This window comes from Rattus norvegicus, chromosome 7 (genome assembly GCF_036323735.1).
Source record: "Rattus norvegicus strain BN/NHsdMcwi chromosome 7, GRCr8, whole genome shotgun sequence".
NCBI lineage: Eukaryota > Metazoa > Chordata > Mammalia > Rodentia > Muridae > Rattus > Rattus norvegicus.
In genome coordinates, this window is record NC_086025.1 from 29,616,096 (window position 1) to 29,639,514 (window position 23,419).

General features: G+C 40.7%; 1 protein-coding gene across 4 annotated transcripts in view; it reads left to right on the plus strand.

Moving 5' to 3' along the window:
* Cdk17 (cyclin-dependent kinase 17) overlaps positions 1 to 23,419 on the plus strand; it is a 106,632-nt gene that overhangs the window by 45,114 nt on the left and 38,099 nt on the right. For 3 of the 4 annotated variants that reach the window (NM_001108082.2, XR_001838688.3, XM_017594835.3), the window contains 9 exons: positions 2,294 to 2,440; positions 5,883 to 6,047; positions 10,463 to 10,596; positions 11,700 to 11,825; positions 15,461 to 15,517; positions 16,276 to 16,390; positions 17,265 to 17,359; positions 17,781 to 17,843; positions 19,743 to 19,866. In NM_001108082.2, coding sequence (NP_001101552.2) covers positions 2,323 to 2,440; positions 5,883 to 6,047; positions 10,463 to 10,596; positions 11,700 to 11,825; positions 15,461 to 15,517; positions 16,276 to 16,390; positions 17,265 to 17,359; positions 17,781 to 17,843; positions 19,743 to 19,866 — 997 coding nt within the window. In that variant the 5' untranslated portion in view covers positions 2,294 to 2,322. Of the gene's footprint in view, positions 1 to 526; positions 1,132 to 2,293; positions 2,441 to 5,882; positions 6,048 to 10,462; positions 10,597 to 11,699; positions 11,826 to 15,460; positions 15,518 to 16,275; positions 16,391 to 17,264; positions 17,360 to 17,780; positions 17,844 to 19,742; positions 19,867 to 23,419 lie in introns of those variants that run through there. The other variant, XM_006241253.5, reaches the window with a different exon arrangement.

The window sequence follows — 23,419 nt, forward strand, 5'->3', positions numbered from 1 at the left end:
ATGGAGTTTACCTTGACTCTCTAAGGTAGAAACAGATATCCTGCCTTAGTTGCTGACTGTCACAGCAGAGCTCTTTTGAAGGTGCAGCTACAGGAATGAAGCAGATAGATGACATTTAGGACATGTCTGCAGTTGGCACATTTAGGGCATGTCTTACAGTTAGCACGTTTCTTTGGAATCAGGTTTAGCATACCAGGCTGCTTCCCATTGCCATCTGTATATTACCTTGGCTAACACACAACCGAAGCTTCCATTTAGCCTATGATGGAATAACTTTAAGTAAACTGAAGTCCTGCTGAAACTATTAGAAATACCCAGGGGAATGAGAGTCCATTTTGAAAGTATGTAAGACTCAGTCTGTCCAAACTTCAGGAGGGCAGGGAGGGAGACACAGTATTCTTCATTTGCTGAGTTAGTTAACAGCCTTTGAACTGTTCACAATGGAAGGATAAAGTTTGAGCAGGGCATAAGAGAAGAGCAAAAAGCAACCGGGGACTGTACAGAGCCTCCACTGCCCTGTCTTTATTTTTATTTGTATATTTTATTTTTAATATCTTATATATGTAATTATTACATATTTTACTTAACAGCCTCCGCTGCTGTTATTCTGCCCTAGATTTACTAAGTCCCCTGAAGGACCTTACTGTAGCAGGGACAGTAATGTGGGAGTGGGTCAAACTGTCAGTGTTCGAGGTCAGTCCCCAGCAGTCTCTGTCCTTCACCAGGTTGTATTTAACTGCTGATCTGCATCTGCTTGAATATTCAGCTAGGGACAATAAATAAAGCCTCCGTGGAGGAAGACAGCTGCATGTGGAACCTCTACGTTCCTCCAGTTTACCTCGTCTTCATGTAGTGTCTGACAGCCTGTAAGCTATCCACACATCAAAGAGAGAGAAAAAGCCAGCAGCAGAAGCAGCCTGACGGCTTATACAGACTGAGGGGTTATAGACAGGAGTGCCCATTAGCATATTCATGAAGATAGATGCTGGAGCTAGAATGCTGCCAGAGAGCTGGGATCTGCAGAAAAGAATCAGGTGGGGGTTCTATAACTGAAGAAATGGGCAGTGCATCGAGGAGATGGGTTTAGTCCCAGGCGAGACACAGCGAGGAGGATGACCGGTAAACGGGATGGTGAGTTCCCAGACACTCAGCACAGACTTGTCTGCTCGGTATCAGGACTGACCCAAGCTCTGCTGTGGTTGCTTCTTAGACTCCCTAAACAGTATGCTTTACGATTGGAGCTTGGCGATGAAGAGAAACGATGCTAGATTATAGCTGCAATGCTGCCTTTTCACATGTGCTGTTTCATGTTTTAGTATGATGTTTTTAAACTTACAGTAAATACATACAAGGGAGTGATCAAATACGAAGTTATCTGTTATAATTTGTATTTGTGTTCTCCAGACTTCCAGCAGCAAACCCTTTCTATGAGTCTCCTATTTAGTAAACCTAGAGTATACCGTAAGAGTGAGAGGTTGAGCAAAACACAGATGGAAAACATACAGCAGGATTTATTTTAGCACCAGGGCATGGTAAAGGGCTTGTTTTTATCTAGGATGGCTTGCAAGGCGCTCCGGTAAGTTTGCTTATTACATGTAGGTCATAAAGAGCCATTAGAAAAGACATTATGGTAAATTATTGAGTTGCGTAAAGGGGCAATTGACTTGTTTCTCACTTAGTAATGCTCCTCTAACTAATAAGACAGGAAAAAGACTGCCAGTTACATTCGATGTCTTGTAAATTGTTACGTGCATCCTGATTTCAGAGATGTTGAAATTAAAAGAAAAAGTCAATATTAGCCTTACCTCTAAGTCTTTAGTTCTGTTGCTCGGTGTTTGATGGTTCGCTCAGGGAAGTTCTTTGAGCATTTTCCTACCTTGAAAATGGGATAGGCCATGGATCTGGCTGGTTCTGGATGGTGGTTGACACTTGTACATAGACGTAAGCATCAAAGTAACAGCCACTTGGAGTTTGCAGAGGGCAGCAGGGTCTAGGGACTTTTATCCCTTCTGACCTCTTCATTCTTAAGGTCTCACTGTTGAGTTCCATAAAAGTTTGCCCTCTGTCGATACAGCATTAATAGTGCTGTTAACAAGAGCAACTAAATAGAGCACTAATCAGACTATATAATTTTGAACAAAACATTTAGATTCTGAGATATTTGCTGGAAATGAGAATTCCTTAATAGATCGATTCCCATTTTAAAGATAAACTCTAAGCTCAGAGTGACATTTTTCTTCAGCAATAAAATATTTAAAACTAGAATTTTTGTTTGTTTGTTCTTTACCTTCAGAATTTTTCAAGCCATATCCAGCTGATAGGATGAAAAAGTTTAAGAGGAGACTGTCCCTCACGCTCAGGGGAAGCCAGACTATTGATGAGTCCCTGTCGGAGCTGGCTGAACAGATGACCATAGAGGAGAGCAGTAGCAAAGACAACGGTAAGTCTCTGCAGGGGAGAGCCTTCGTTACCTTACAGACACACTTCCATCTTCTCTCAGGTAAGTTGACGATGCTATTTTTGTTTATCCACGTCTTTGGTTTCCTGGACTCCTCTCAGCTGGGAATGGCCACCTCACCCAGGAGTACCTTTATGTTTTGACTAGCTCTCAATTTCTTACATATGCTATAAAATTAGACTGATTGTTAAATAACTATTGGTAAATTATCATTTAAATATTTGTATTAAGTATCCTGAGTTACTGAAGGATAGTGAGGTTGTGAAGGTCCTGTCCGTGGCATTATTATATAGTCTTAAGCATTCTAGGTGTGTATTGGCTGTCTATGTATTACAAGGATCATCAGGTGTGGAAATTTGCTATTTTCTTATTTTGTGTCCCACAGTGTGACCAGAGTATTGAGAACTCCTGTGACAGAGACAAAATCATTGTTTCATTTGACAGTGCTTTTTACAATGCAAAGTAGTAGCGCACACATTTTATTGTAACAATGTAAAGAGTTTATTAAATTGAACTAAAATGTCAACTTGGTGAAAGTTTTAGAACACTGTTGCCAAAATAAACCGAGGAATGTCCCAGTGATCAGGAGGGAGATAAAAACAGCCAGCAATGAGCGAGCCATGATTTTCCATGTCTGGGGAGTTCCCTTGCCTGAGCTTGAAAATCTGGTTCGAGATATCTGGCAGTGGCCAAAGCCTGATCAGCTGCTTCATTGCAGGGGAAGGCTTGTGGGGTGAGAGACGCAGTATCGTCGTGCGTGTCAGCAGCCATCATATGGGACTGCAGGTGCACAAAGGCACTGAAGTACTGCTTCACCCATGGGGAGAAGTCGGTTTATCCAATGCAGGTTTCACAGACCTTGCCTTTCTTCCTCAGACAAATCATTGCTTGCCGAACAATGCCCATCTTGTTGGCAGAGTCCAGGCGACCTTGGGTCTGTTCTCATGGTCTGTCCTGGTTTTCCGATGTTTTCCTTGATGGTCTGATTTTTGACAAGAACAGAGAAAAAATTTTGACAAGAGCTCAGTCAGAAATTTAAGACAATAATTTGGTTATCATTCTATATAGGGGGCAAAAATTTACATTTGTCTCAACTCTTGAAGATGATTTTGTAATATTTATTCCTCTTTTAAGAGAATCTGCTCGATACACAGAGCAGAATTCTGCTATTCTCAAAGATTCCCATTGGATCCTTGGTGGTTAATAATAGTTGAATCCAGCTTGCTTATTCTTGTGCTAGAAATTCTGGCCAGTGTGCTTGCCAGTGATGTTCAAAGATAGAAGAGGCACAGTGTACCTCACGGTCAGTGACTTCTGGAATGCATTCCTATGAGTATTTGATTACCAGACAAACGTTTTCTATTAAAACTGAGTCATGGACGATGCACTGACATTTTAGAGCTACTTAATACTAATGGAGTGTTTTCTGGAATATTTTGGTAATTACTTTAAAACCTGATTAATTTGTAACAAATGATGAGATGTTAAAAATAACCAATATTTTGGAAATGGTGTAAGTTATTTATTTGTGACAAACCATAGGAAGGAAAGACTAAGAAAGGGTGTTCCTCCTCATCAGAGTGACCTGAAGTCGTTCAGAGATAGACCTTAACTACCATAGTCACTTGCTGCTTATTCTCTCTGTGTAATGTGGATTTCATCAAAAATGAGTCTCTTTTTGCTCATGTCAATGCCTAATGGCTGTACTAAACACAGTTTTCCCCTTGGAGAGTTTAAGTCTATTCGTTTTCCCTGTTTTGTTTTTAGCACAAGAACTACGTAACGTAGGCTGCACACAGAGATAGCGCCCATGGCGAAGCACTCTGCGAATGTATGTAGAGCGTGCTATTTACAAAGCTTACCCAAAACAGAATCAACTTACAAAGCAAAAGTGCTTTGTCCAGTTTGAAACAGTGAACATTCTAGATTAAGAAATAAGTGAAGTAGTTTGTTATTTCTCCGAGTAAACTGCCTCACACCAATTTTTGATATCCTGTCTCTAGTTTGATTGCATGGGTGGTCAAGACATCTGTTATGCTTGCGTAATATGAAGACATGTATACCGTAACATAATGGACAAGTACACACTTGCAGGGTTGTAATTCTGTAAACATCTTAGAAAAATTAAATGCACGTGGCACTTGTGGTTATCTACGATACTCCTCCCAACTAGAATCTGAGAGGTTTCTGTACTTTTAATAACCATATCACACTTTAAAGGCAAACTTAAAATGTTGTGCTGTAATTGTAACTCACAGTGCACTGTGCAGCTGTGATGTTTGCACAGTGACTGGTAGATCAAATCTAGAAAAGAAGAATCTTGAGTTTTACTTACTGAATTGGTAGTCAGAATGTAAAAATAAGCTTAAAATTGATAATCTTGGCCACTTTACACATACCGGCCCTAATTTAGAGCAGCTTTATTTAAATATAAATTGAAAATTTATAAGTGGAAGAATAAGAAAGTATTCCTAAAATATTTTCTAGGAAAGATGACTAGAAATTTTTAAGTTTTTATTTTTATTTACTTATTTATTCATTTATTTATTTATTTACTTATTTATTCATTCAGTCAGTCAGTCAGTTAGTTGTTTGTAGTGTGAGAATTCGACTTGGGGACTCACACATGCTAGGCTATCACTGTATCACTGAGCTATGGTCCCAACCCTGAGCCTTTAGTCTTTTTAAATTGTCAAATTAATTTATTTCTTTGTCTCTAAAAGCCTAGCATAGAATTACCATATGGACAAGCAGTTTCACTTTTAGGAATGTACTCAACGAAATTGAAGTAGGTATTCAAGCAAAACACGGCTAAGAGACTTCCTCATTCATAGCTGACTGGTTATCAAGTATTATCATCCTGTAGGGTGTCTCTGGTTGTTTAAAGGTTCTTATATAACAGGATTCCATATTCAGGGCAGTAATCTCAGCCTCCGTACGGATGCACACTCAGTATTTCTGTTGTACTCACTCACTGACACACCTTTCTGAATGTCTAGTAGTAGAGGTACAGATGAGATGCCTTTTGGTAAGAATTACGTGTGTTATATTCTACGGCATATTTAACGTTGTGTGCGACAGACACATGGTAGTCACGTTAAGACAGCACATGGAGGACTGGTTTGCAAATAATTTTAAGATGTGAGTAATTTGATAATAAGAAACCTGGGGGGGGGCGTATTAGTAGCTGTTAAACAGCTTTGGTCACTGGACCAACCTAAAATGTTAAGGTCTTTTCTATAAATGTGTTTTCATAGAAATCCTTTCTAACTGTTGCACTTTGAATGAGTCGCCAAAGAAGTGAGCTTACCTGTAAACGATCTCTGTTACAGCCTTGTGTTTTGTTCTGTTTTCTTAACCCTTCTCTTGTGATCCTGACTCTTGGGATGGCTGTGGAATGATTCTTGGATGCCATGAACCACAGAGCCCATTGTGAAGAATGGCAGGCCGCCAACGTCTCACAGCATGCATTCCTTCCTCCATCAGTACACAGGGTCCTTCAAGAAGCCCCCACTGCGAAGACCCCACAGCGTTATTGGAGGAAGCCTTGGTTCCTTTATGGCAATGCCCAGAAATGGAAGCAGATTAGGTAACGTGCTTATTGGTTTGCTGTGTTTAACAGTGTGCTTGGAGGACATGCGCGCTGGCGTGAGTGTATGAAGAAAGCCGGCCTCTTTCACTGTCAGATCTCCTCCAGTCATGTAGAGCCCAGGAAGGAAGATGGGGTGCTAACACCGCAGAAAGTGATGCTTCCGTGTCTGTTCATCCAGAAGAGTGGGTACCACTTCAGCGTGCTTCGGGTCACGACCGCATTATCACAGTACAAGAAGTAGTTACCAGCTGGCTTGTTACTCTTTTGCCTTTATGTGCTTTTGAAATATCCAGGAAAGATACCTGCGAGTTTGTGTGTATTTTATGTCTCGCGTCTTTTTTGATAGTGGAGAATTATGTTTTCATTTTAGAAATCACTTTAAATAGAGCTGTTTCATTACCCCATTAGATAGATGTATTTACTACAGTTCCCGAACGTCTTACTCCACCGTTTGCTTTATTTCTTGCTACAGTAGGTTACTTCCGGTTCTTGTCCCTAATTTTAAGACTATGAGCCTCTCTACAGTGTGGCTTCATCTGTGAGAAATGTGCCTTTATCCCTGTCAGCACAGCACAGAGAGTGGCGCCGGAATCATCAGCCTGGTTCGTGAGAGATGAGTGTCATAGTCAGAGAGACGAGTTGTTAAACATAGCTATGGTTGTAGTTTATATTGCACAGCTTTAGAGTTAAGCTAAGTTAAAAGCCAAAGGTAATGAGTGCTCCAGAGTCCTTACCCCCTAACTGATTTCCTGTTACGGTTGTCTACTCTCTGCGATGATGTTATTTGCATCATGTGTCAGTACTGATAACACTGTGTGATGGTGCACCATTGCATATGTCTGGACAGTGCAACCTGTCCAGTCATACTGTGCCAAAAATCTGAAGCCAGTCACGAGGGAGTATTTATCTTCAAAAAATCAGGTCTTGGCTTGTAATTTTGTTGGCAGTGTAGTCAAGAGTTAGTTATGTTTTAGGTTGTATGGACTGGAGTCTGTTGAATATTCTTTTTCTGTGTGTAGTAACCCTTTAAAATTGCAAGAAACGGGGTTGGGGATTTAGCTCAGCGGTAGAGCACTTGCCTAGCAAGCGCAAGGCCCTGGGTTCGGTCCCCAGCTCCGAAAAAAAAAAAAAAAAAAAAGAAAAAAGAAAAAAAATTGCAAGAAACATTTCTAGTTCAAGAGCAACATAAAAACATCTGTTCTTGAGACTCTTGGTCTCGAGTTAAGAAAGTAGCATTGAAAATGTTAGTAATGTTGATTGGATTTATCAGTGTATTGTGTCTTTGTCAGTTTACTAGTAAGTGGTACAAGCTTGACTAAGCAAGTATTCTCTAGTTCTTGATACGCTTCCGGTTTCCTCAAAGTTCTTTACCCTACTACAAGTTCGTGAGGCTCTGACATCAGCCTTCACTCTCAGACCTCACTTGTACTCTGAAGGAAACAGAAACAGTCGTGCTCATTACCGTGCCTGAGTCTCCTGGCCGAGTCAAACGGTTCTCAGTGTTTACCCGTACCTGAGATGGACACCTTTGCTTGGCAGTCCTTGTGGGACAGGGCTGGCTGGTTTTGGTCGCTTGTTAGTCCTGGGGAACTGAATCTGCTGCCTCATTAAGGCTTGCTTCAGAAATGCTAAGTCACTGAGCTCGCATGGCCTTTCCAGTTGGTCTAGGCAGGTCTCGAACTTGTGCACTTGCTCTCAGCAGAGTTTTGGTACTTTAGAGAGCACAGACTTAGTTTTGCCGTAGATACCCAGCGAGTAATGCTTGGAACTCAAGGCAGCGTCTTGCTGTAGCCTCAGCTGGTGTCTTCTGCTCCATCCTGTGCCTTAGTTCCAGGTCACAGGCATGCGCCACCACTTCTGTCTTGCTACGGATGGGTAGCAGCTTTTGAAATACTTTAAGACTGTCCTATGAGTGAGTTCCATTTTTGTATTGACCTAGTGATACATTTAACCAGAGAATAGGTGTAAGAAGTAAAAGACCAGGCAGGTTTCCACCCCAGCTGTGCGCCTCAGCTGCCTGGTCTAGAAGCCGGTTACTTTTAAGGCTCTAACTCCCGGCATCTGGAAAATGAGTGAAGTTACAGTAATTCTCAAGAACTCTGTCAAGGCTGTAATTTTATTCAAGTCTTGATAATAACTTGAATTATTTTTCTTGGAACAATATTCATAGTTTGAAAATGTAAAGGGATTTCCCTCTCCTACCTCTGCCTCCCTAGTGCTGGGGTTAAATGCTGTGCCACCATGCTTGATGGATAGCTTGCTCTGTATTGCTGAAACCATGGTCAAAAGCAGTTTGGAAAGAGGGTGTTTTCTCTTTCTTTCCTTCTTTCTTTCTTCCTTCCTTCCTTCCTTTCTTTTTGTTTTTGTTTTTTGACATACATGTCACAGTCTGTCACTGAGAGGGAACCCAAGGGAGGAACTCACGCACGGCAGGTACCTGGCGACAGCATTTGAAGCTGAGACCATGGAGGGTGCTACTTATTCCCTTGCTCCAAGTGTCTTGTTCAGCTTGCCTTTTCATTCACCGCTGGGTCCTCACATGTCAATTATTAACCAAAAAAAAAAAAAAAATCATCACATGCTTTGCTTGCAGAGCAGACTAGTGGAGGTGTTTTCTCAACTGACTTTCCCTAGTGACTCTAACTTGAGTCAAGTTGTCAACCCTTCGTCACCTTGACAGACACATCACTACTAAACCCTAACCTTTCATGTTTCCCCTAACGTATCATACTAATGTAACCATTATATAACTCTAAAACATATATATCTTTGAAAGTTTCATGGTTTTAAAAGATATTAAAAAAACTTTAAAAAAAATTCAGTCTTTAAAGTATCTTAAAATCCAAGGTCTCTCCACTTGAGCTTCTGTAAAGTAAAAAAAAAAGTTACACATTTCTTGTTCCAAGAGGGAAAAGGCACGACACAGTTACATTAAATCGGATGACATCCAGCCTTCAACAGTGTTAATGAAAGCTCATAGCTATGTTCAGCATCTGGGACTCACTCACTCACGATCCTGGGGCTCCCTCAGACTCGACAGCTCCCCCAGCTTTCCTGTTGTGCCGACCACAGCACAAGCAGCTAACCTCACAGGCTCAGGTTGATACATTTAGTGAGAGAATAGGTGTAAGAAGCAGAAGACCAGGTTTCTACCCCAGCGCCATACCTGCTGTCCTTGGCGGTTTTCCCACAGTCCTGGGCTCTCCAGGACTTTGGAGTATCCATGGTAACTGGGCTGTACATTCAGCATGGCATGCTCCTCGGGGACTCTCCACACGGGGCTGAGCCCCGGCCTCTCTCCAGGAGTCCTTCAGTCCTAGGGTTTACACCGCAGCAGCTGAGACTGCACATCCACCAGTAGCCTACCCTGGCCTCTCAGAGTGCTAAGCCTCAGCCAAGCCTTCAATCCTGCAGCCCTCATGCTGCCAAGGCTAGTAACACATGGGGGACCATTACACATCGCCAAAACTGCGTGCCAGCTTGAGATGAGGCTTTGGCTCCCTCTGGACCACAGCTTATTGCGGTGACCCCGAGGAAGCACTTCCCAGATTTCACCTCCGTGGTGCTGAGGTCTCTTCATAATCACAGCTGCTTTTCACTCTCAGCTGACAGAAGCCACAGACTCTCAATTCAGAACCTTAGAAGCCCGATGAAGCGTTTGCCTCCCTCTGAAACAACACGCCAGGCCTCCACCACCTGTGTTCCTCCACCATCTTCCCTTCCAGCTCCCAGTGAATTCCCCCACCAAGCTTCCAGCACTAATGGCTTTTCCAGTTCTAAAGTCTCAAGCGTCTTTCCCCAAAACAACATGGTCAGGCCTGTCACAACAGTTTCCCACAATCCTGGTACTGATTTCTCTATTAGCTTGCTTTGTAAGAAACACCATAATCAACTTGAGGAGAAAGGGTTTATTTGGCTTACACATCTCTCTCTGAGGGAAGCCTGGTCAGGAACTCAAGCAGGGCAGGAACCTGGAGTCAGGAGCTGAGGCAGAGACCGTGGAGAGGAACTTTACTAACTGGCTTGCTCAGTCTGCTTTCTTACACAAGTAAAGACCCATAGTGGTTGAGCTCTCTCACAACAATCACTAATCAAGAAAATTCCCCACAAGCTTGCCTGCAGGGCAGTCTGATGGTGGCATTCTCTCAGTTGACTTTTCCTTCTTTCCAGATGACTCTAGCTTGTACCAAATTGACCAAAACCTAACCAGCCCACCTGGCCTGAGATTTCTTGTTTCTCCTGTAAGGCATTTATGTTTTGTTGTTAACTGCTTGCATTCCAGCACATAGGTGTCTTTCAGTACTGTGATTTCTGTTTGCCGAGTGTCTGTCTTTTATTTGTAATGTTAATGAAGTATACTGGATAGTAAGAGTTTCTTTTAAAGGTGACCAATGCCTCCTTTTCTGACACAGATATTGTTCATGAAAATCTGAAAATGGGATCAGATGGTGAGAGTGACCAAGCTTCTGGGACATCATCTGATGAAGTCCAGTCCCCTACAGGTGTTTGCCTCAGAAATCGTATACATAGACGGATCTCGATGGAGGTAACCAGTGAAGAAAATGGAAAGATAACCTTTGTACAAATATTTGTGTTTGTGAAGAAACACACGGTGCCCATTTGAAACATCATGACGGCAAATGGAACGTAGACGAGAGCTGTTTCTTAACCTTAGTGAGCTGTGGTCTGAATGTTTGTTGTTTCAAATTACTGTCCCAAGGCAGCTATCCATTAACTACAGTTCACATTCTGTAATAAACCTTTCCTTAGCCATCCTTTTTGGTGCTCATCCGAGCACCTCCTTGTTTATATATGTATGCTTTAAGAGGTGTAAATCAACTAGGCCCAGCTCGTTTTCTTACTTGGCTGGTTTCTCCTTTGTGGTACACTGTATTTATTTATTTCTCCATGTAAGAAAGAGCTGGGGACTGGAGAGACGGCTCAGCAGTTCAGAGCCTTGCCACTCCTACAGAAGAACCCAGGTTCAGCTCTCAGTGGTTCCAGGGGACCCAGTGCTCCCCTCTGGCCTCTGAGGGTACAGGACAGAGATGGCTCCCATGTACACATGCTGACAAAAAAAATCATGCACATGAAGAAATACTAAAATCAACCCTTAATAATTCATTTCTTTAAAGATGTATGTTATAGTTTTATGGACAGAAGTTCTGTTATGGCTGTTATTATTTCAATATACCCTGTAAGTTAAAAGCTTTCTGTGAAGATACTGAACACACTTTAAAAGAAAATTTTAGGGGGCGAAAGTGATGGTTCTGCAGGTGACAGCGCTTGCCAGCAGGCCTGGCAACCTGAGTTCGGTCTCTGGAGCCCAGGTGGTGAAGGAGAGAGCTCACTCCTTCCTGCAAATGGTCCTCTGTGATCTAAGAGATCATGTTCTATGGCAGACTGCTTATTTCTGCATGGAGAATAATTTCAAAGTAAAGTTCCACTTAAATTTGCTAAAGAAACGATTGAGTCTTTTTAAAACTATTTATACAAACCTTGTTATCCACCTTTGGTTATAATGAGTGTCTTTGCCGTAAGTGACCTTGTAACCGCCAGCCAGCTTCGGTTGTCTGTCACTAAAGAATAAGGGGCCTGGGCCCATGGCTTCCCACGCCTAATGCCCTGCTCCCTTATCTATCCGCGTAGGACTTGAATAAGCGGCTGTCGCTGCCTGCAGACATCAGGATACCCGATGGCTACCTGGAGAAGCTGCAGATCAGCAGCCCGCCCTTCGACCAGCCCATGAGCCGCAGGTCCCGCAGAGCCTCCTTAGTAAGTTTCCGCCTTGGCTGCGCTGTGAGGAGCTTGCTTGCTTTTCTGGATTGTAACTCCTTTTTCCTTCTTGTCCTTTTGTCCCTTCCCTTCTTCTCTCCCTCCTCTTCTCCTTCCCTTCCTCCCTTTCTTTTCTTCCTTCCTCTCCTTTTTGCCCTTTATAACTTTCTCAAACCCCAGGTTTGCATGCATCAGGCAAGCGCTCTACCAGTCGGTGGCACCCAGCCCTGAATTTTATTTTATTTTTATATGTATTTTTATATGTGCTTAGTTTTAGCACATTATTGGCTACTTACCGTCATTTCTCATACTTAAAGGGTGTACTGGAACAGAACTTGAATTACAGCTTACTTTTGAATGTATCTGCTGGCTAGATGTGCAGCCAGACGATAATGCCAGACTTTGAGCAGAGGACTCAGACTCTAGCTTTACAGCTCAGTGTGTTTGTGGTGTTGTCACACTGTGTGGCCATTCCCCAGTAAATACATGAAAGCTTTAGACACTTTCCTCTTTACTTAAGACACCTCATTCCTCAACTTACCCAGAAGCCCCGCTCTCCGATAGCAAAGATAGTTTTACACACATGTCATACTGTGTCAATTATACTCTTTTCGTAGTATGATTTTATATCTGAGCCTTATTATTCGTAAACATTTCATATTGTTTCTGAAGTATTTAATACTTTATTTTTATCGAGAGAGGGTTTTGCTAGTCTGGAATTGACTGTGTCAATCAGGCTGGTCTCACATCCCACTTCGCTCAGCCCCCTTAGGGGCTGGGATTACAAACCTGTTCTACAACACCCGAATCTGTTTCCTGTGTCCTCTCACTTAATCTTTTGAGCTTTGTGTAGTTGTGAATATATGTTATAGAATGTGCTTATATGGGGGTTGGGGATTTAGCTCAGTGGTAGAGTGCTTGCCCAGGAAGCGCAAGGCCCTGGGTTCGGTCCCCAGCTCCGAAAAAAAGAACCAAAAAAAGAAAAAAAAGAATGTGCTTATACAAATATGCTAGACGTTTGTATATTATATGAAGCCTCTGTACTATTATAAATTTACAGCCTGTCTGTCAGTGTGCAAACGCACTTCTGTTGTCACCTCGTGTTCAGTGTTAAGTCTGAGCCTATCTGTTTTGTCGCATGTAGTCGTGGTCTGCCGGTTTTCATTGTATGGTGCACAGTTGTTAACTGTCCTTCCTTTCTGAGTGTTACACCCTGTCATCCTCGTGTCATGGTCTCCAAGCTTGCTTTTAGCCTCTTGTCATGTCAGCTTCTGTCACCATTCCTGTGTGGATTTTGGTTCACTAGATCCAAAGTAAGCTGCAAATCTCCCATAGCATTTGCTACCTAACTTTCAAGTTATGCTATTAGAGGTTGGCTTACTATAAGTTGTAACTTATTTTATGTATAATATTTTAATATTCGTATGCCTTTGTTGTAAGGGTCATCTCACCAGGAATTTGCTTAGATTGTGAAAACTTATTTCTTGAAGTAATGGAGTCACAAAATAAATTATTCTCTTGGAATGAATTACTATAAAAATCTTTTATTTGTATACAGACCAAATTATGGAGTCTTGACAGTGTTATAAAATGTAAGGTTCTATAGCCATTTCCAATAGTCTGTATGATGTCTGTTAGTTTTTTATATCCTAACATAGTCCAGGGTAGACTGAGTATGCATTGTTAACTCAGGATAGCAGGGATGGCGTCTGTCTTCTCCGTGTTCTCAGCACCTGGCAGTGTCCTTGGCAAATGTGGAATAGATGAGCCTTGTTTCTCGTCCTCTGAACGATTTCTGTAGGAGAGTCAACACGCTGCCGACTGATTAATAAATCTGTCAATGTTCGACAGATGCCAGTGCAAGCAAAGTTTTCTAAAAATTACATTTAAAACTTTACCAATTGCTATTTGGACATAGTCATTGAGTCCACTAAGTTGAAAATTCTGTGAGGGGCTGGGACTAGTGTGTCTGATTCTCTGAATCTGATGGCCACTTCACTGGTATAAGTCCCTCTGTCTGAATTTCCTGGCCAACCACGTGGATGGAACTCAGTAATGTCATTTATTTTTTGTATACTAACTACTTGTCCAAACATAACTGTAATAATTACAATTTACCATTCACTTTTTCTTCTAGATATATGTTTATTTGTAACTGGCATATTCTGTGTATTTATCCGGTACAGTGTGTCATTTCATTACCTGGGTACAGTATGCTTTGACTAGAGGAAGCACCATATTTATCAACAAGGATCTATATTATATTACAAATATCTGTATTTATATTACATATCTGACATTTACAGTTATTGTTGGCTATAGTTTTTTGTGTGTATATATGTATTTAAATGTGCATGTGTGTTTGTGAACTTGTGCACATGGACATGTATTTGTGTGTGTGGTATGTACTAATAATGTCACTATATTTCATTCTCTAAAGAGCAACTCTGTAATATCAATTTGGATGCATCTGTTCCACTTTGTTCCACATGTACTTGGAATTATAGTAATTTCTAAAACATTTTCTTTATATAGCCCTCATTTTGTTGATAGTACTTTGTATTATCCTTATAGCAGACCTCAATATTTTTGTCATAATCACTGCTGGACCAAATGTTTCCAGAGTATGGTAGCATTCACTCACTCTAACAAGATGAGTGAAAAAAGAAGTCACTATTCCTGAGAGGAAAATGTTTAGCTTACACTTGACATTTTCCCATGAGCTATTTTAAACTATTTCAGTGATGTTTACTGTTTTGTTCATAGTACTTTGAATTTATTCTCAATGTAGTGTTGCTCTTTCTGTAATAGGGAACAAGAAAAATTCACTGCCATTTGAATTAAAATATCTGAATTCTAAGGATGCCCATGTATAAATAAAGCATTTTGGTATAGTTTCTATGACCTTGGTAATTAGCGTTTTACATAAACTTCTTGCATAAAAAAGAATCCAGAATCCAGCTGTCACACAATGACGTACCTTATATAATCCTTAAATGTTTACTGCATTTTCTAGACTGAAACTTAAAGCTTCACTTGTATTGGGAACATTTCTGTTGTCATTTTACCCAATGTTTTCATAGTAAATGTTTTGATAGTAAAAAGTAAGGCCTTAATGTCATGCATACGGTAGACAGAATGACTCTAAAACTTTTAGTATCCTATTTTTTTTTTCAGAAAAATACCGTATACATACAAAAAAAAAATCATTAAGGGTGGAAAAAAAAACCCACTAAATCATTCAATAATACCACCTGTGACTAAAAATTGTGGTTTTCTAAAACCACATTGCATGGTGTTGTAATGTGTCTTTTAGCATGACATGTATGCATCATTGTATCAAAACTCTGAGAACAGTTCTTGTGAGGAACTTCTGCAGACTGGTCAGGGTTTAAATGCCTGTGATACTTAAAAGTCTTAGAGGTTTAAATGTTCACCAACAGAAAATTAGCCGGTTCTTGTACAGACTATTTTAATTATAAACTTTGATGTTTTTAAACCTTCTGATGTTTTAACATCGCATGTATTTTAAAACTTGACAACTGTTCAATAATTTCTTACTTGTTAGAGTTAGAAGATAAAGAAGAAGTAAAGTTTTAAGACTAGATGCTAAATTCCGAATTGTTTGCTTTCAGTCAGAAATTGGGTTTGGGAAAATGGAAACCTACATCAAATTGGAAAAGCTTGGAGAGGTGAGTATACTCTCTTATTTGTAAAAGTAAGGCATTTTCTTATTATTTAAACTCTCAATTAGGCCATAATTTTTTCCAACTTAGGAAAATAAAGGTTCTAGATACCACCTAAAAGATTATATACCTAATTCTGACAAGAACCAGAGGAAATTCCGCAGGCTCTGGCTTCCTCGAGCTTGCTTGCTGCTTCTGCGGGAACTGCTGTTAGTTTATAAATGGCCCGCCTTCCACAGCAAGGGAGGGCAGGAGAACAGTAGGCAAGCCCTAAGGGAGCTTCTTACAGGAGAGCCAACATGCTCAGATTATTGAGGAACATGAAGGTCTGAATCAGGCTTTCATAATTGAACATCATCATTACGTCTTTATTGCCAGTGCTCAGCACCCTGTGGTTTTTATGTCTCATGACCTAAGTGCCTTTGATATTAAATCCATTGATCCGGTTGTTAATCTGAAATAACACAAGAATAAATATTTTGGAATCACCATAGTATGGTAGGGATACGGATTTTGCGTGCAGGGAACTAAGATGATTTTTCAAAAATAAGACAGACTTTAATGTGCTTAGAAGGTAGAAACTGAGGCTAAGGCCCTTTGTACTATTTTGAGCAGAACCTTACTGTGTAGCCCTGGCTGCCCTGTAGCTCACTATGTTGGCCAGATTGGCTCCCTCTGTCCCTCAAGTGCTGGAAGTAAGACATGCTGTCCCATGCCTGGCAACTATCACGTTTTTAAAATGTTCCTCAAAATATATTTTATAGGGCACATATGCAACGGTATATAAAGGGAGAAGTAAGTTGACAGAGAACTTGGTGGCATTAAAAGAGATCCGCTTGGAACACGAAGAAGGTGCACCCTGTACAGCTATAAGAGAAGGTACAGTATTTCCATAGAACTTTGGGTCTCAGTCATGTTAAGAGTACTGTTTGTAAAACGGGCTCAGTTAGAGACACACTCAGTCCCTGGAAGTCATTCTTGGATCTTTCAAATGTTAGTTTTTAAAACCAAAATACTCAACAGAAAGGAATTAGTCAATTGTATTATTGTCTAACTTAGAGTGAAATGCTTACGAAGCCGTTAAAATCTCTGACAGATAAATATAGACTTAAGAAAAATTTCTATATCGTTATGGCAACTATAAATTAGCGACATCAATAAGTTTAACTGAATATAAGAAACAAATAGCATAGAAACATGATCATTTTGTTTTTAAAAATCAGTTTTTTTAATTGAAAATAAATACAGCACATACAATGTATTCTGATTATGACCCCCATGCCCATCACCCACCAGGTCCTCCCCACTTCTTCACTCACCCAGATCTACACTGCTTTTTTTTTTTGTCTCATCAAAATACCAGTAAACATTTAAAAATAATAAGATAGAATAAAAATAAACAGGGAGGAAAAAGAACCAAAACGAAAGCACAAAAAGCATGGAATAAAAGGCACGCTGTGCTCTATATGAAAGTTGGCGTCAGAATTTCAAACAGCGGACATGAAGTTAGGAGATGCCTGGTTGTACCATCGGGGAGTTTCAGGAAGTACAATCTCAGACCCACACCACACAACCAGAGAAGGAACCCCCGCTGCCTCCACCATCAGTCCTACGCCTTCACTGCCTCCACTGTCAGTCTTGATTTCAACTTCGAACTTTATCTTAGACACAGTCAACTTTGGTTCAAAACTTGGGGTTCTTATAGACTGGCTATCATAGACTAAATAATTCCCTCTCTTGTCTTGTTTCCCAGTTTCACTGTTAAAGGACTTAAAACATGCAAATATAGTAACGTTGCATGACATCGTTCACACGGACAAGTCTTTGACTCTGGTCTTTGAGTACCTGGTAAGCATTTAATACAATTTAGCATTCTATTTTGCTTTGATATAATAGAACGTTGGATCTTTCAACAGCCTCAGGGACATTGTTGTTTAAGTATTGGTGCTTAAATGTGGTGTGATGAATTCTGTATGATTCCTTGAAAAGCAACTTCGTTCTAAAATTAACCTCCGTTGGGCTGGGCAGATGGCTCCATGGATAAGGGTGTTTACCACCATGACTGACAACTTGAGTTCTGTGCCTGGAACTTAACATAGAATAGAATCAACTCCCTGGAGTTGTCCACGGATCCCCGCACGCATGCCGTGGCACATATGTGTGCACCCCCAACATATAAATTAACGTTTTAAAAAAGAAAGCTCCCCAGTTAGCCAGCCATGCCTTCCCAAAGGCATGGTCAGCTGAAGTGCCGTACGTGTCTTTCCAGGACAAAGACCTGAAGCAGTACATGGACGACTGTGGGAGCATCATGAGCATGCACAACGTCAAGGTAGGCCTGGCCTGGCGCGAGGCGCAGCGGGCTGTATGGCCCGGGCAAGTAGGCCGGCCCCGCACGTGATTTCCCGTTGGTGTCTAAGCATAGTTAGTCAGCGTCTGCTGCTGGATGTACTAAGCTGTTAAAAACCAGACCCTGTGGGGTGCTGCTTCCTTTCCAAGGTCTCTTACATTTTGACATTTTCTTTGAGAGCAATCCTTTATATGTAGGATGGATAGCCAAGTATATTCTGGATTAAAAAGCCCTTAAGATAAATGATAAAAAGCCCTTAAGATAAATATAAATGGTGGGTTTGTACTGTGAAAGGTCCTTTTTAAGGATAAACGTCACTAATATATTTAAAGTAGCATTTGAAATAGTCAACTGGACAAGGTCAGAAACTTATAGGTATCTTGATAGCTGAGCTAGAAATATTGATCTGTGTGATGAGAAGAAAATGGGTGTGTTCTCTTAGCATTAGTTATCTAAGAGGTGACGCTGGGGAAGTTTGCTAAGACACCTACTGCTGGATGAGACTCAAAAGTTACTTAAATAAAATTAGTTTAACATGGCTGAATTTTCACAATAGACGTCTTTGACCAGACTGGCATACCCTAAATTTATCAAAGACTTATTTATGCAAAATTAACAGTTCCTGGAAACTTATTTTGGAAGAAGGCACTGTGCCGTGTGTGGTTGAGACATTTCTAATTCTGTAAATAGTAAATTTAACTTTTTTTCTTTAAATAGTAACTCGGTGGATCCAGAGGAAAGCCAGTTTCTGTTACTAACAGAATGCTCTGAAAACAGGCAGAACAGGGCTTTGAATGGATTTCCATGTGTTCTAGGAGGGTTTTTTTAAAAATACTTTATTATATTTTATAAGATATTATGAATAACATTTGTGAATTTTTGTTCTGTTAATTTTGTTTTCTCTGCTTGAAGCAATAATTTGGAAACAGAATAGAGTTTAACTGTCATAATTGACAAAGGTTTGCAAAGTCCGTGCATGCGGCCGCATATGGCGGCTGTAAGGTGGAAAGAAAGTGTTTTACTGTCTGTCTGTTAAAATCACACTTCACGTTTCCCACGGATAGAAAGTTCAGATACTGAGATAATAATTGTGGAGTTTTCAGAACAGAGCAGTGGCAACTCTGGAAACAGCGTCTAAGAATTCTTTCAGGCCCTTCCGCATCCTCTGCAGTGGATGCACGCTGCGTCCTCTCTATGCAGTCTCTTTCTGCTAACCACAAAGAACCCAAATGCTTTCCTTCTTCTAAAATACATAGAGCCCTTGGCCATTAACCTTACAGTAGTCCCTTTTCTGTCATTCAGAGTACAATAGTGCCAGGGCCCCTTTCTGAGTCACAGTGGAGCTTGAAGAGTGAGTAGGAAGCGCTCAAAGTCAAGTGCCCAGGCAGTGCGGGGGAAGCCACTTACTCTTACAGCAAATGGCTTGCCAGGGCTACACAGCACCTTTCTCTTCTGATAGCTTGGCTCTTCTGAAAAACCACCAAATATGGTGCCCTTTTAAGTTGATGCTGCCCCAGATCATCAGGGAAGTGTGTGTGTGTGTGTGTGTGTGTGTGTGTGTGTGTGTGTGTGTGTGTGTGTTTCTTAGAAGGAGGAAATCAGTGGCGGGGTTTGGGGGTTTGGTTGGTTGTTACAATAGAATTTTATAATCAAACTCTAGGCCCCTAACCACTGAACTTATGTTGTTCAACATTTTATTTGTAGTATTTATTTTCCTGATTATCATTAGGTTAAAAGCTAATCGATTAAGTTTTACATTGAACAGTAAACAGTCAAATTCAGAAAATAGCCGTAAGATGAAACTATGTCACTTTAACTGGCTTTACTTGATTTCTCTTTGTAGTGAGACCCGTTAAGACTGCTTTTCATTTGTTTCTGCAGCTGTTCCTGTACCAGATTCTCCGTGGTTTGGCATATTGCCATAGAAGAAAAGTGTTGCACCGGGACCTGAAACCACAGAACCTCCTCATTAATGAAAGAGGAGAACTAAAGCTGGCTGACTTTGGTATGGAGAGACAAGATGTTCAGAAATAACTTGCAGGTGGCTAAGCGAGAAAACCACCATTGTCACAGTGCCATCCCTTTTCTGTGGGTTTTGACGTGTTCTCTGTAGCTCAGAGATATGTGATAGAATTTAGGTGGATGGTTCATTGGTGACAACTCTAACATGCGAGTGTTCCCTAGCATGGTTAGACCTCTAGTAGACTTCCCAGGGTCTCAGTGGGATTCCCAGTGTGAATTCTACTGTCGCTCCCTGCTTTTTCCTGAGTCACTCTTTGCACTGAGGACTCAATACCAGTAGGAGGTAGAGTCACCCGTTCCTCTGCGTGTTGGGGTATCCAGGGCAGGGCCACGTGTAGTCTTCACTGCTTACATTTTTAGGGGAAAGTGTCTGTTATACTTGGGATACGTGATACCACAGTACCATTTGTTTTCCTAAATCTTGAGCCTAGAGTATAAGTCTTTACAGTATTTCTTGTGATAAAACGAAGACCATACATAAACCACAGTGGCCTCACAGAAACAACAGTAGTCGAAAGAGGAAGATTATTAAGGGCTGCTTTTTTTTTTTTTTTAAAGAAACACCATTTTACTAGGAAAATTTGGACCAGTAGACCAATTATTGAGACTTTGACATTTGGTTTTCTGAAAAATGAATTGTCCTTTAGTCTGAGGTAGGCATCTATCTGTTGATATTTCATGGGTGTAGCTCCCCTGACACTTGTGGGAGGTGTTCTCTCCACAGATTTCCTGTTCCGCAAGCTCCTTCTTCTGCCCCCTCTTGGGAGACGATCCCTGAGCCTTAGGTGCGGGACTGTGCTGTGGATGGGTCCGTGGGGACTGTGGAGCCATGGCAGGGGCTGTGGTATAGATGGATCAGTTGATGTGGGGCCACGTGCTCACTTGTTCTTTGCATTTTGATCAGTTGTGCGAGTTTTATATTGGAATCATCTGTTCCAAAACAGTTGGGGTTTTTTTGTTTTTGTTTTGTTTTTTGTTTGTTTTTGTTGTTTTTTGTTTTTGTTTGTTTGTTGGAAGTTTTGAGCTACCTTACTTCTGTGGGTATAAGGATAAATAGTTGTGATGCAATTAGCAATTGTGCTGGCTTAGTAAAACGGCAGCTACAGGCTCTTCTTCAGGATCCAGATCATGGTAATAGGCAAGGGGGAAGTCTCCAGAGACTCAACTCTAGAAGAAAACCGCAAGTCACTAAGGAATCTCGGGTGTGGGAGAAATCATCTTCCCCAGGCAAGAGCCTTGCTCCAAGTTACCCAGGACCAAGTGATTGTGGTCATATATGTCCAAGTACCATTATATGAGCTGAACAGACTATGTTTATATATTTAGGAATATACCTATGTAGACGTATGTGTGCGTGCATGTGTGTGTGTATGTGTTTTAAAGAAAAAGAGGCTCTGGATTGAGATCTGAGAGAGCAAGTGTCAGGAAAGGTGTGTAACATTGGAGGAGTTGGAAAAGGAAGAGGGAACAATGTGATTTGTATTTTCATTTCAAAAAATTAAAAATGAATTGCCATTTTAATAAAAAATTAAGTTAACATATTTATCTATAACTCAGTATATTAATATAACACAAATATATAAAAAGGGAAAACAACTAGAAGTATTTTTGTTGATATTATTCAAGTTTTCTTTCTTCTTTTTTTTTTTTTTTCGGAGCTGGGGACCAAACCCAGGGCCTTGCGCTTGCTAGGCAAGCACTCTACCACTGAGCTAAATCCCCAACCCCATTTATTCAAGTTTTCAAACAAAATTTAGTATTTGAAAATTTGGACCTGCTACTTTGGCCATATTTACTAACTTGTTAGAGACAACACAGAGAGACGTACATGTGAACTGTGGATACTTTTAAGGAATACATAGCTGTTTATAATACATATCTCAAAGATCAGTATTTTCCCAATTACCAGGAAATGATACTACAGAGTGTGCACGGATAAACATGTAATTACAGCACCAGGCAGAGCAGTGGGCTGCAGTGGAAGCAGGAGCAGGTCAGCGTGGCACTCCTTTTACCTACGTTTTACTAAGGCCGCGGTCTCTCCGGCTCTAGCACGGCCACAGACGATGGTTCGTGGCTTCCCTTCAGCAGAGGCGCTAGGGTCCTCCTTTCTCTCTTGGTCTCTGTGTGATTTATTCTTGTCATATGTATGCAAGTGATTACAAATTTGATGTGCTGCCCTGTATATACCATGTATATCAAAGAAAATATGGAATCCAGTTATCCTTTATTAACATGACATTTAAGATAATAAGAATAGAAGACTTTTTTTTTTTTTTTGCCTTGGAAAGTAACTTTTTATAGAGATGATATTGCAGACAGCCTATTGTGACTGGCGAGCATTTGAGGATCGAATTGTTTCTGTTTTTGAATCAGGATCTCACTGTGTACTTGCATTGTCCTCAAACTCATGATCATCCTGCCTCAGTCTCTTGAATTACAGGATTGTAGGACAGGGTCGCTGCACCTGATTGTGTCTTAGTTTTAATCTGTAAATAAATACTTTAAGTTTTATCCCTTTTGGGTTACAGATACAGTAAATATCAATGATCCATGTAAAATAAAAACACTTCTTAATTTCGAGATGCTTACTCCAGATCTGAGAACTAGACGCTGCCCCTGGAAGGTTCCAGTCCCCCAATATGTCACCCACCATTTGACTGCTGCTGTTGTCTGCTTGGTGACTTGACTAGCAGCTCCGTCTATCCCTTTAGCTAATCTGATTTTATAGGATTTGACAGTAAAGTCCAGTAGCATGCTCTTCGCTTCTAGGAGTAAACCTTTTATATTGAAAGAACATTTTTAGAGTTAGCTTTGATTTTTGTGTTACATGCTTATAATTTGAATTATTTTAATAAATAAATTATGTTAGCGTTTGGGTTAGGACTGTGTGAAACATTTCACAAATAGGAGATTTTTTTTCAAGCGTTTTCTTAGTAACAAGTTAAAAACATGCCCTGGCTATTCCTAGATATTTGTTTATGTAGGACTTTTGTGGTTTGTTTGAAAGGGATTTGCTGTTGTCTACCTGAGATTGAAGCAGACTATTTCTTGAGCATTGTTTACGGTATTTCCCCTATAATCAGCCCTGCTCCCCTCCCCCCTTCATGCCAAGCTGTTTTTCATGCAGCTCGCGTGGAACCATGCAAAGGGTGTGTCACGGGCCATGGAAAATTTTTATCTGAGAATTCTTTGAATCTAATACTTGAACATTTTGCTTTTAACCTCCAGAAAGCAGATCTCACAACACAGTCATCAAGTTTCTGGTCCTTGGCTTGTGTTGTTGTTGTTGTTGTTGTTGTTGTTGTTGTTGTTGTTGTTTTTGTTGTTATTGTTGCTGTTGTTGCATAGTGAGTACATAATATGGCTTCAAGTAATGAGTGTTGTTTAAGTTTGAATATTTCCACTGTTGGTTGACCCCCGCCCCTTGGTGGTATTGGGGATCAAAGTCAGAGAGAGCCTTGAATATGCTAGGCAAGCACTGTCTCTCCACCATATCTCTACCCTTTTGACTTACTCTCTATTCCTTTGAAAAT